General features: G+C 45.0%; 1 protein-coding gene across 8 annotated transcripts in view; it reads right to left on the reverse strand.

Annotated features, from left to right (window-relative positions):
* Positions 1 to 12,164, reverse strand: part of LOC147010287 (inositol polyphosphate-4-phosphatase type I A-like) — a 109,089-nt gene that overhangs the window by 41,881 nt on the left and 55,044 nt on the right. For all 8 annotated transcript variants that reach the window (XR_015052393.1, XM_085859573.1, XM_085859572.1 and 5 more), the window contains 2 exons: positions 5,034 to 5,139; positions 3,864 to 3,996 (listed from right to left, as the gene is read on the reverse strand). Coding sequence is in view for 7 of the 8 variants with exons in the window: in XM_085859573.1 (XP_085715699.1) it covers positions 3,864 to 3,996; positions 5,034 to 5,139 (239 nt within the window). In the remaining variant the exon portion in view is untranslated. The remainder of the gene's footprint in view (positions 1 to 3,863; positions 3,997 to 5,033; positions 5,140 to 12,164) is intronic.

Genomic DNA, 12,164 nt, shown 5'->3' on the forward strand with positions numbered 1-12,164 from the left:
CTCTCCATCTTGTCAGGAGAAAAGGACACAGAGTCCAGGAACAGCTGGGTGTGATTGGGTAATCTCAATCAAAACTCGAAGGGCACTTGGTAGAGCACATACCTCCGCCACGCATTGCCTGGACGATAACATTTTTGGCCCAATACATTTTAAAATATCATTCTATACATTTGTTTTGCCTCATCTCTCAATGGTGAAGAATCACTTTAAAAATTATCAGATCCGATCCGGATTCGGATCTTCACTAAAATCTAAATCAGTTCGTTCTTGTCACACATCCAACCTGTCCATAAAATTTCATCCAAATCCGTCAACAAGTTTTAGAAACATCCTGCATATCGACAGACAAACAAACAGACAAACAAACAAAGACAGAAAGGGGTCACATGACCTTTTCCCATTTTTTTTTTTATCCTATTTCACTCTAGATTTCGATCATAACTTTAAATCCTGAAATCTGGAATCAGATTATGAGTATCAACTTCTAATAAACCTATATGATAATCTTGCCAGGAGCCAATCACATTTCACTTTGTCAGCCAATTAACATAACAGCTAACGGACGAACGGACAGCCATCCATGTCGTGTGTGTGTGTGTGTGTGTGTGTGTGTGTGTGTGTGTGTGTGTGTGTGTGTGTGTGTGTGTGTGTGTGTCTGTGTGTGTCTGTGTGTGTCTGTGTGTGTCTGTGTGTGTCTGTGTGTGTGTGTGTGTGTGTGTGTGTGTCTGTGTGTGTGTGTGTGTGTGTGTGTGTGTGTGTGTGTGTGTGTGTGTGTGTGTGTGTGTGTGTGTGTGTGTGTGTGTGTGTGTGTGTGTGTGTGTGTGTGTGTGTGTGTGTGTGTGTGTGTGTGTGTGTGTGTGTGTGTGTGTGTGTGTGTGTGTGTGTAAGTAAATACCTTCTGCTTCTCCTTTATAGCGAATACACATGATACACAATGTTGTGACACATATTAAGGAAGAACTACCAAGTAGAATGTGATGAGATAGAAACACCCACTCCCCTCAGGAGATTGACAAGTCGTTGTCCCCTCCTTGAAGGTGGGTTTGTATTGATGATTGACCATGCGTACTCCCAGCACGTATGCAAATTTTGGTGGAGATCGGCCCAGCCCTGTTTTTTATGCCTCCACTGATGAATGCGCCGGTGTCATTATGTTTTTGGGTTGTCCGTCCGTCTGTCCGTACATACATCTGCCTCTTTTAATTTTCTCTGTTTTCTTTGCAACCGCTTATCTGATTGACACGAAATTTTCACCAACTACTCATGTAGCATATTTTAATGATAATTATGATGTTATGGGTGAGATGGTTTGAGAGCCATGTTGGATTTACCCTCAAATCTTTAAAATCACCTTCTCCAGAACAGCTTGACAGATCGAGAGGAAACTTCACCCACATGTTCCCAAAGCCTTGCGGATACCAGGGTGTTCACAAATAATTAATAAGTCACATGGGCTGGCAGCCATATTGGAATGAATGAAAAGCTTCAAAAAATTATTTCTCTTTAACCGCTTCATCAATCGATGTTAAACGTCATAGTTCATGTCTAGTTATCATGGGGAATATACATTTTGAATTTTGTGAGGAGAAGGGAAGGCAGCATGATGGTAAAGGGAAGGAGGCATTAGGTGAAGGGAAGGTGGCATGAGGTGAAGGCGTGATAGGTGGGGAAGGGAAGGGTGATAAAACACGCCCAAACAGCAACATGTTCTTTTTAACCGCCAGATTCTATGTAAAATTGGGCGGGAGCATTTAAAACACACGCGGTCTACCTGGCAAAGGCCTGTAGCGATGCAGCGATTTTAACATGCAGCGATGCTTGCTCCCCTCCGGTCGGCTTACTACAAAGCCGATTGGTACATGCTACATTTTGGGGAAGCAGATTTTAATTCAAAACGAAACCATCAGTCCTTAACGGTCCCCTTAACATAGATGGAGGGGTAGGAGAGAGATGGAGAGGGGTAGGAGAGAGGAAGGGGAGAGGGTTGGGGTTGGGAAGAGAGAGAGAGCAAGAGGGGTGGGAGCGAGAGCAAGAGGGGTGGGAGCGAGAGCAAGAGGGGCGGGAGGACAGAGCAAGAGGGGCGGGAGGACAGAGCAAGAGGGGCGGGAGACGGAGCAAGAGGGGCGGGAGACGGAGCAAGAGGGGCGGGAGACGGAGCAAGAGGGGCGGGAGACGGAGCAAGAGGGGCGGGAGACGGAGCAAGAGGGGCGGGAGACGGAGCAAGAGGGGCGGGAGACGGAGCAAGAGGGGCGGGAGACGGAGCAAGAGGGGCGGGAGACGGAGCAAGAGGGGCGGGAGACGGAGCAAGAGGGGCGGGAGACGGAGCAAGAGGGGCGGGAGACGGAGCAAGGGGGGGGGGAGACGGAGCAAGAGGGGGGGGAGACGGAGCAAGAGGGGCGGGAGACGGAGCAAGAGGGGCGGGAGACGGAGCAAGAGGGGCGGGAGACGGAGCAAGAGGGGCGGGAGACGGAGCAAGAGGGGCGGGAGACGGAGCAAGAGGGGCGGGAGACGGAGCAAAAGGGGCGGGAGACGGAGCAAAAGGGGCGGGAGACAGAGCAAGAGGAGTGGGATTGAGGGGTGTGAGAGGCAGTGAGATGGGAGAAGGGAGCGAGGGGAGGGGTGAGAAGGGTGAAGAGGGGAGGGTGAGAGTGTGCGATTTCGGCAGATGTGACGTGCAGTTTAACATCCATCCGAGAGACGGCGCACACATTGATGAATCTCTCTGCCTGTCAAATATTGGGATGACAGTTTATAGCTGGGTCAGGATGCGAACCCAGGCGAGACAGCTTAGAGAGAGCATGCATACCTCTCTGCTATCCTGCCATGATGTGGCAGTTCATTGCTTTGTAACAACTGAAAACAATTTTTCCTCATTGTAATCATCCTTTTTATTTTGCTTTCCTAACTCTGGAAACCCACGATTGAAAAGCACTTGCCAAGTGGCTTAAGCACTCAAGCAAGCACTCCAATGAAACAGTTGAAAAGGAACGGCTGGCTTGGCGAGTGATGAGTGATCACCAATCGGTCATATAAACACCATGCATTCAGAGACGATCGGAATGCAATCAATGTCTGAATTGGATGAATGAACACTTTTTTAGAGTCGGAACTACTACTGAGGTAAATAAAGCAGTTTACATTTTGAAACTCAGCTGAAGTTCAGGGATTCTAGAGGTTGTGCCACGTGCAGAAATGAAATAAAGCCTCGAACGCTGGCGTCTCCGGGTGTTTATAAGCATTGCGATGTATCCAGTGATTCATAGGTATGATGAAGAGGCATTCAATGATATGAGTGAGGAAAGTGTGAAAAAAAAATTATCGTTAAGAAACCATTGCAGCCTGTCCCAAGTCAAGGTATTGTTGAGCAAGCCAAAAAAATGACGAATTCAAACCCCAGTGAAGTGACCGAGGATAATGTTACTTTGATAAAGGATAATTCAATAAGGATAATTCAATAAGGCTGTTAATTATCTTCAAAAGGGGTGTTTTAATTAACCCAAACACCCAGTTTTCATTCAAGCACTACCTTGGAGTTCCCTCTGTGTGCTTGCAATGTTTGGGGCCGCTATGTTTCATGGTTTTGCATTTACGGAGGAAACAGACAGACAGATTAACACATGGTCACACACACAGCCATTTATTAATGTGGATAGTAAGATAAACAATGAATATTGGAAACCCCTTTGTGTTCCTCATTGATTTTTTAGTTTTCTCATTGTTTACATTATACTCAATCTCCATAACAACAGGGATCATTGGCTTTGCATCGAGGAAGTGAATTCAATCTCACATGATACAACTCGAGATCAATATGGAACACTCATAATTAATCAATCAGGGTGAATGAAAACCAGGGTGCAAACCTTATCAATGAGCGACATCAACCGTTCCCAGCAACAATCACTTTGTACCTCCAGCGCCTTGGACAGCAACTTGCTTTTCTGAGTGAGATCGGCGTGCATGTGGTGCAGTAACCACAGGTTGTGCAGCACTTTACTGCATCCAGACATAACCAGGGACATTTATGTAGATATATTTTATCATGACATCACATTCAGGTTTGAAGTGTGGTTGTGGTTTTATTGCAAGTGTAGTTTTACGACCATTTGTCAGTGCACATGAAAAGGGTTGATGAAAAGGTGATTCTGCACTTCGAGAGGTGAGACATCTTCATAAAGGCACAGCAACTCATTTTCAACTCAACGTACAGGTCCTTAATCTCCGCTTCTATTAAACAACTCACAACACAATGCCGTGCCAAAAGTCCCGTTCTTCCCCACACACTGAAGGTGATAATAAACGTCCATCGTAGAGTTACAAGTAACAGCCACACTTCTGGCACTGTGTATCCTCACAAGGGTAATCATGGCAATCATTCAATATTATGCATAAACCTGTGACAGTAATCAGAGGGGCAATTCCATGTTTAACAGGACAAAGGACTTTACAATGACAAAACAAGGGGATTTATGCTAACCTGTGCAGCTGTATCTGCAGCAGACAGTGAAAACAACTATGTAGGTTTTGTAACAAAAATGCAGGTGTTTACCAACATTTGTCTCAAAACCAGAGCAGAAAACAAAGATTTTTAAAAATATTTGCTGAAATTTGCCCGAAACAAGGTTGAGAGCCACGAAATGTGAAGGGCCATAGAGAAAATGAAGACGAGGAAAAACTGGCAAAACCTTCACCTCGTCCTGAAACAAGGAAATCTCTTTGCAGGACCACCGTGCAGGAGGGGGTAACTAGGCCAGATGGAAAATTTTTCCTGCCCCCAGGAGGTGTTTTTTAGGAGACACTATCTCCGTACTGGATGGCCATTAGCTCCCGGAAGGAGCTCATCCGGTCTTTGTCAGGTGTTGTTTTTAGTCCTGGCAGGTGTCAGAGTCACCCTTCCCACTAGCAAAGCCAGTGAGGGTTGTTGGTTTAGGCGCTGACAACTCGACCATACGGCAGGATTACATGCTACGAGTGGCAGTCCCAAAATACTGACCTGACAGAAAATGGCAAGATAAATGCACCAACGATCATACCATGTAACTCCAGAAGCTTTGTGCAGTAAACTTCTGAGCCCTCCATCCCAGAAACCCAAGGAATGTGCAGCAGGTGCTCCCAGTGTCAGCACATCATGTGCACAGCCTGTACCAACAAAACATTACATTAGGAGGGTCAAAGCAGAGATTTTGATGCTGAGAACTTGTGTGTGCACATCTATCTCTATATATCTATATCTATATCTATATCTATATCTATATCTATATCTATATCTATATCTATATCTATATCTATATCTATATCTATATCTATATCTATATCTATATCTATATCTATATCTATATCTCTCTCTCTCTCTCTCTCTCTCTCTCTCTCTCTCTCTCTCTCTCTCTCTCTCTCTCTCTCTCTCTCTCTCTCTCTCTCTCTCTCTCTCTCTCTCTCTCTCTCTCTCTCTCTCTCTCCACCCTCTCTCTTCCCCCACTTTCTCCACCCTCTCTCTCCCCTCATTTATCCTCCCACTTTCCACAGCTGTTGCTCTCTTTGGCACGCACGTGAAATCGCATTGCTCTGTTGCTCAGTTTTTGAATACGATAAACTTGAAACTTTTGGAACTGTTCGGCCCTTATTTGACTTTGCGCATATCATTTTTGTGACATCATCAGTCACGCGATTTGGCCGCCATCTTGGATTTATGAAAATCCTCAAAAAAAATATTCTCCGAAAGTGCTGAACGGATCAATTCAAAATTTTAAACATATGCTTAACTACCCATAAGGAGAAAAGTTTGAAAAAAAGAAAACGTGATTGATCATGTTTTTTGACAGCCATAATGGAAGGTAAAAAAAAAAAACTTTCAAAATCCTCTTCTTCGAAAACATTTCACTGATCAATATGGAACTTTACAAATGCAATTGATGACATACGGGAATTTTTTTTTGATAATGATGTAATAAGGCACATGGTTTGGCAGCCATGTTGCATTTTAGGAAAAAAAACATTAAACATCTCTGAAAGTGCGGAACGAATCGATGTGAAATTTCATACATACGGTGCCTATAGGAAGTGTACACCCCCTGACAAAATTTTCAACTTTTGTTGCCTTATAGCCTGGAATTTAATTACATTAAATCAGACTTTTTCCACCTGTATTTACACATTATACCCCACAACTTCCAAGTGAAAAACAAATTATACAAATTTCAAAAAATTAATTAAAAATACAAAACTAGAATATCCTGGTTGGATAAGTATCCACCCACCCTCCTCCCCCCCACAGTCAGCAACCTCCCACCATTCCTATCAAACCCTATCAAACAAAGTGATTCGCAAAGGTTATGCGATTATGGCACTGTTGTGTCTCGAATCATCATCGTTCCTTTGCACACCAGTAATGACAAATTAAAGCATGTGGAATCGTTCACGCGGTTCTAATATGTAGTGTTAAAAGATGGCGCAGCACAGCTGAATATCTCTTGAACTTCAAAGTAGAGGGACATGATTACAGAAGTTTTTGCAATTACGGAGACCTTAACCTGCTACGGTTGTGGTGCATATGGTAACACCAGGTATCATTGTCCTGGTGTTAACAGAATATACTCTGCTTCTGCAGAAGGTGGATCGGGTCCTCCCGTGACTGCAGCAGTTGGATCGGGTCTTCCCGTGATTGCAGCAGTAGGGTCGCCCTTCCCACCTGTGGCTGTGCTGGTGCACTCTGTAAGTGAGTCACCTATAGCACAGGAATAAACATCAGAATGCTCAGGTGTGACCAAAGATGGGGTAAATAGTGACCAAATTTAAATGGGAGAGGGGCTGCAAATAGAAGAAATATTCTGTGATGAAGAACAAGTTGTGGATACTGTTGTTTCGAGGGGGGTTTTCAAAAGCTCCTGTCGAGGCAGAAGAAATGACAAGAAAGGTAGTAAAGTTTTGGTGGTGCAGATAGACAGTCACCTTGATAATCCTTCGCAAGGTGAGCAAAGTGGGTGGTGAAGCACTGGTTGAAAACGAAGCTCCACCACTTACTCATGTTGAAAGAGATAAAACTTCTGACCTTAATCAAAATAAAGACCAATTACTGACCCGTACTTCCAAGAAGGAATCCAGACATAAGAACACACACACACACACACACACACACACACACACACACACACACACACACACACACACACACACACACACACACACACACACACACACACACACACACACACACACACACACACACAGTGCGGGATGCGAGTGTGCAAGGCGCAAGCGGCACATTCCTTTCAACCCATTTCTAGACTAATTATATCAATCGGGTTTCGCCCCCGCGCACACGATAGCAGAATCGGGCAAACGCGAGTGCTGGCCACGTGCGAAATGGCAGATCCACGCACACTGTACGGAACGTGATCGAAGACAGACCCGTGCGCCGCTCGCGACACTGTTATCGTACAGAGTGGGGCACGAATGTACACATCTTACTGTCTGTTCGCCATAACATCTTACCTTCTCGCCTCTACGGTCAGCGAAGCTGCAATCGAGTGGAGGCATGTTGTACAGCTCGGGCCACATGGTGCACACAGACCGGGCGCATTGGCCAGCGCTGGTCGGGGCACCCGAGCGGCATGCAAGACCGACGCTGCCCTCGGACGGTCATCAGGGCATGGCCCAGGGGTTCTTGCAGGGCGATTCATAGCGCAGAGTTTGGTGTGGGCGATTCATATCGTGTCGTGAGGTCGGAACAGGACATCTTTGCGGCGTAGGGACATCTTGCCGGAAATGGAATGTTGCAGTTTCTGACCATCGCAGCCGTGTCGCGCAGGGGTTCGTGGACAATCAGAGCCCGATTCGGGTGACGTCACCGAGTTTCGGGGTGGCCCCTCGCCCCGCGTCGCGGGGCCTATAAAGGTCCGAGCGGACTCCTCCCTTTCTCTCTCTGCCGCTCAAGCTGGACCTCGATTCCGCCTTCTGTTGCCATCACTTCGACTCCGCCTTCTGTCATCATCGCTGGGCTCCTCCTCTTCTCCGCCTATATGACGCTGACTCCACCCTCCCAACTCAAGCCCCTCCTTTACGCCCACGGTCTTGATGCGAGCTGCCTGAAGCGAGAGATGACGCGCCAGCTGTCAGGGGGGAGGAGGAAGGGGCGGGGGGGTACCGCATCATGGAGCACACCCCCCAAACGTATTGGTGGCGTGTTCGGGTACCGAGAGACCGTAGCCTCAACTCCTCTCCTGTCTTGCTTCAATCCCTCTTCATTGGGTTTTCTGTGTGTGTGTGTGTGTGTGTGTGTGTGTGTGTGTGTGTGTGTGTGTGTGTGTGTGTGTGTGTGTGTGTGTGTGTGTGTGTGTGTGTGTGTGTGTGTGTGTGTGTGTGTGTGTGTGTGTGTGTCCTGGCACCTGTCTATGTACGTAAGCCTGCAGATGATCGTTATTATTATTTTCGGGTTTGGTCTGCTCTGTGTCCGCTTTTATAAGTTGCTTGATTATTGCTGCACCACACCTCTCTCCCCTATCTCTGCACAATATACCCCAATTAATCTTGATCGTACCACATACCTTTCCTCGCCTCATTGTTCATAAATTATGATTAGAAATGGTCCCAACTCGTTTTTGTCTTTTCCTCCATTGATCCAGCATGGTCCAAATCCTAGCTCAGCCGGAACTTTATTCCCAACAACCCATTCCTTTTAGGAATGGTCCTTGGCAGTGTCACTCGGCTGCATCCGATCCGGTCCGGTAAAGTGATCCGTTCAGGTCAAGGCATACTGAGGGCGTGTTCCCTGGTAATTAAATCACGTGGTTATTTTTAGGTAACCGGATTAACAAGATGGAGGACCCTAAGTCACGTGGTTGAGTTATTGGCGTCCACGGTCGGTTAAGCGACCCGCCGCATCACGGAATTATCCATGTGCGACGGCCTACAATTCTGGGGGAATCTGGTGGGAGCCAAGATAGCTTCCCCCAGCGAGTGGTCTTCTCACCCGACCACTTGTTTATATATATATATATATATATATATATATATATATATATATATATATATATATATATATATATATATATATATATAAATATATATATAAATATACATATATATATACACACACACACACCACACACACACACACACACATATAAACACTACACATACATACATACACAAAACCACCACACACACACACACACACACACACACACCCCTCTCACAAACATACATACACAAAAACACACAAACACAGATATATTATGCACTGGTCAGTACTCACAAAATTTATTATATTTGAAGTTATAACCTTGACTAATAAATAATTGACTGATTTCCCAACTGCCTGGATCATCAGCTGGGCACCGTTTATCATCGAGGTTTCGATCTTTTCAGTGAAGTATATGTGAAGCAGAAAGACTGACTCCAGGGGATAACAGCCAGCTTAGGACGCACGACAACAAAAAGGATGCCAAGAAAAAAAAACAGATAGTAATGATGGGGTAGATATTTGTGTGCAATGTCAACAGAAAGAATGTACCAATTCTGTTACAGAAGAGGATTCAGTGAATGAATCACAATCGAATGACCACAGTGATGCTGTTGTAGGTTCTGGTGGCCTGTCTTTCTGCTTAAGTGAAGCTTCAGGTGCACCACAGGAGAAAGGAAACCAAACCACAATATCTAAGGAGGAAATTGTTGGTTTCCTCAATTAAATCTTCAGACAATGCAATGTGCAAATTAAAGATTATTTCGTGACATCAAAGCTTTCATTGTGACTGCAAAGTATATGATACAAAGGAATGGCTCTGTAGAACTTTCTGAACCTCAATTTCAGGGCCTCAGGAAAGCCTTGACAAAAGTGAATGAAGAACTGCAGGTAGCAGGTCAAAAGTGCCGAGAATCTCCAATGATGGATCTGCAAATTGCAACCCAGAACATTAATGGGAGTCGAGCTCTATTACGGAGAATTCAAACAGTCCATAGCTGAGAGTGAATAAAAGCTGATATTATCCTCTTACAGGAGACACATGCCACAAACACTATAACACCTGCGTGGGGAAAACTTTTTGAAGTCAGTGGTTTCTAAATGGGTTTCCTACACCTAAGTTTGGTGTCGCTATTTGTTTAGGCCACAAGGTTTCTGCATGGCAGGTTTCCTTTAAGGAAATATATAAAGGTCACCTCATGTCTGTGGAGTTCCTGTGTAACACACCAAAAATAGTCGTGGTGAATGTTTGAGCGGAGTGATACGAGTCAAAATTTATTTCCCATACCACAGGATTTCATAAAAGACCAGGATTCAATCGCATTTATTTCCATTGCTGGAGATATAAATTGTACAATTTATCTGGTAGTTAATAATATGTTGTGTAGCCTCCAGTAAGGGGTTAGAGAACGACATGAAAAACTATTGTTTTAAGGATGTGTGGAGGTTACAACACCCATATTTGCATAGCTACACATGGTGCAGATGTCAGGATTCCTTTATATCAAGGGCAAGACTTGAGAGAGATTTATGATAATCAGCCATTGTTAAATGTTATGACAACATCCCAACTTCGACCAACCGGCTTCACAGATCACAGATTAGTCGTGCTGTCCTTATAAATTACCATTGTCATCAGGTGGTCTTGCATATTGGACCTTTGATACCCACATTCTGAGTGACAAGAAATTTAAAGACTACGACGGAGATGACCCGTGAACCCGTTGTGACAGCGGTTGATGAAAAAAATCATTTCAAGAAAAGAAAAAAAAGATAGCTCCAGCGAACTATACCGCTGAGGTTGTTTGCATTGATCAAATGCTCCCGAAGAGGTTTTGATTGAATCAGGAATTGATTTTATTTCATTTCCAGATTTTAACGAAACTTGATACTGCACACCGTAGGCGAATGGTGAGTAAGGTCGGCTGAAAAATTTTGCGCTATCGTGTACCGTTTGGGCTGCATTTCGGGAACATACATACAAGGTGAGAGTTTTAGTAATATATGAGCAAAGTACCCACCCATGGGCGGGTACAGTTATCTGTTGAATGGCATTGGTCCCGTCTCGATCGGATGAAATTGACGTTATCCGGTGACCTTGACCCCGTGACCTTTGACCTTGATCCCCTTATGTCCATTCCCAAGGATCACATATGCCAAGTTTCATCTCATTCTATCCAACGGTTTAGCCGTCTATAAAGGACAAACAAACATGAAAAATTGACGTTTTAGTCAATTTATGACGTCATAACTCGAAAACTGGAAGTCGGAAGTGAATGTCGTCAATCAACTGTCATTTAATTTTGATTATCTGTCGAATGGCGTTGGTCCCGTCTCGATAGGATGAAATTGAGAAATTGAAGTTACCCGGTGACCTTGAACTTGACCCCCTTCCCCCCCCCCCCCATGTCCGTTCGCATGTCCCAAGGATCACTCATGCCAAGGTTCATCTCATTCCATCCAACAGTTCGGCCGCCTATAAAGGACGAACAAACAAACAAACAAACACACACACACACACATACAAACATATTCTATTTTTTTTTAGTATAGTAGACTAGACAGTACCGCCCATAGGGCGGGGAGCGAATGAGGGGAGGGAATGGAAAGGCAGTGTTAGGGTTAGGGTTCGGGTTGGGGTTGGGGTTCGCTGTTACGGTTAGGGTTAGATAACCCTAACCCTAACAACTAACCCTAACCCCAACAGCTTAGGTCTCTTCTTCTTCTTACAGCTGCTCCCGTTCGGGGTCGCCACAGCGGATCATCCGTATGATCCGCATTGTGATTTGGCACATGTTTTACGCCGGATGCCCTTCCTGACGCAACCCTGGTCGCCTCTTACAACACAGGGATATGGTACACCTATTTTAACCGGGGTATACACCGGCCCAGTATACTGGTACTCATTTCGCCGACCTCGGAAGGATGACAGGCTGAGTCAACCCCCTGGTGTATTAATTCAGTGGCCCAACGGGACTTGAACTCAGGACCTTTTGCATCCCAAGCCGCTGCCCTAACCACTGCGCCAACACCAGGCAACCCCAACAGCTTAGGTATCTCATTGTATCCAACGGTTTGGCCGTCTATAAAAGGACAAACAAACATGAACAAGGACAAATGTGTCCACGAGCAGCGTCCTAACGGTTTTGTCGGCTAAAAAAAAAAAAAAAAAAAATTTAAAAAAATTTAAAAAAACAACAACTTCCGA

Source organism: Eptatretus burgeri, chromosome 16 (assembly GCF_056783735.1).
Source record: "Eptatretus burgeri isolate ZD-2024b chromosome 16, Ebu_testis_v1, whole genome shotgun sequence".
Taxonomy (NCBI): domain Eukaryota; kingdom Metazoa; phylum Chordata; class Myxini; order Myxiniformes; family Myxinidae; genus Eptatretus; species Eptatretus burgeri.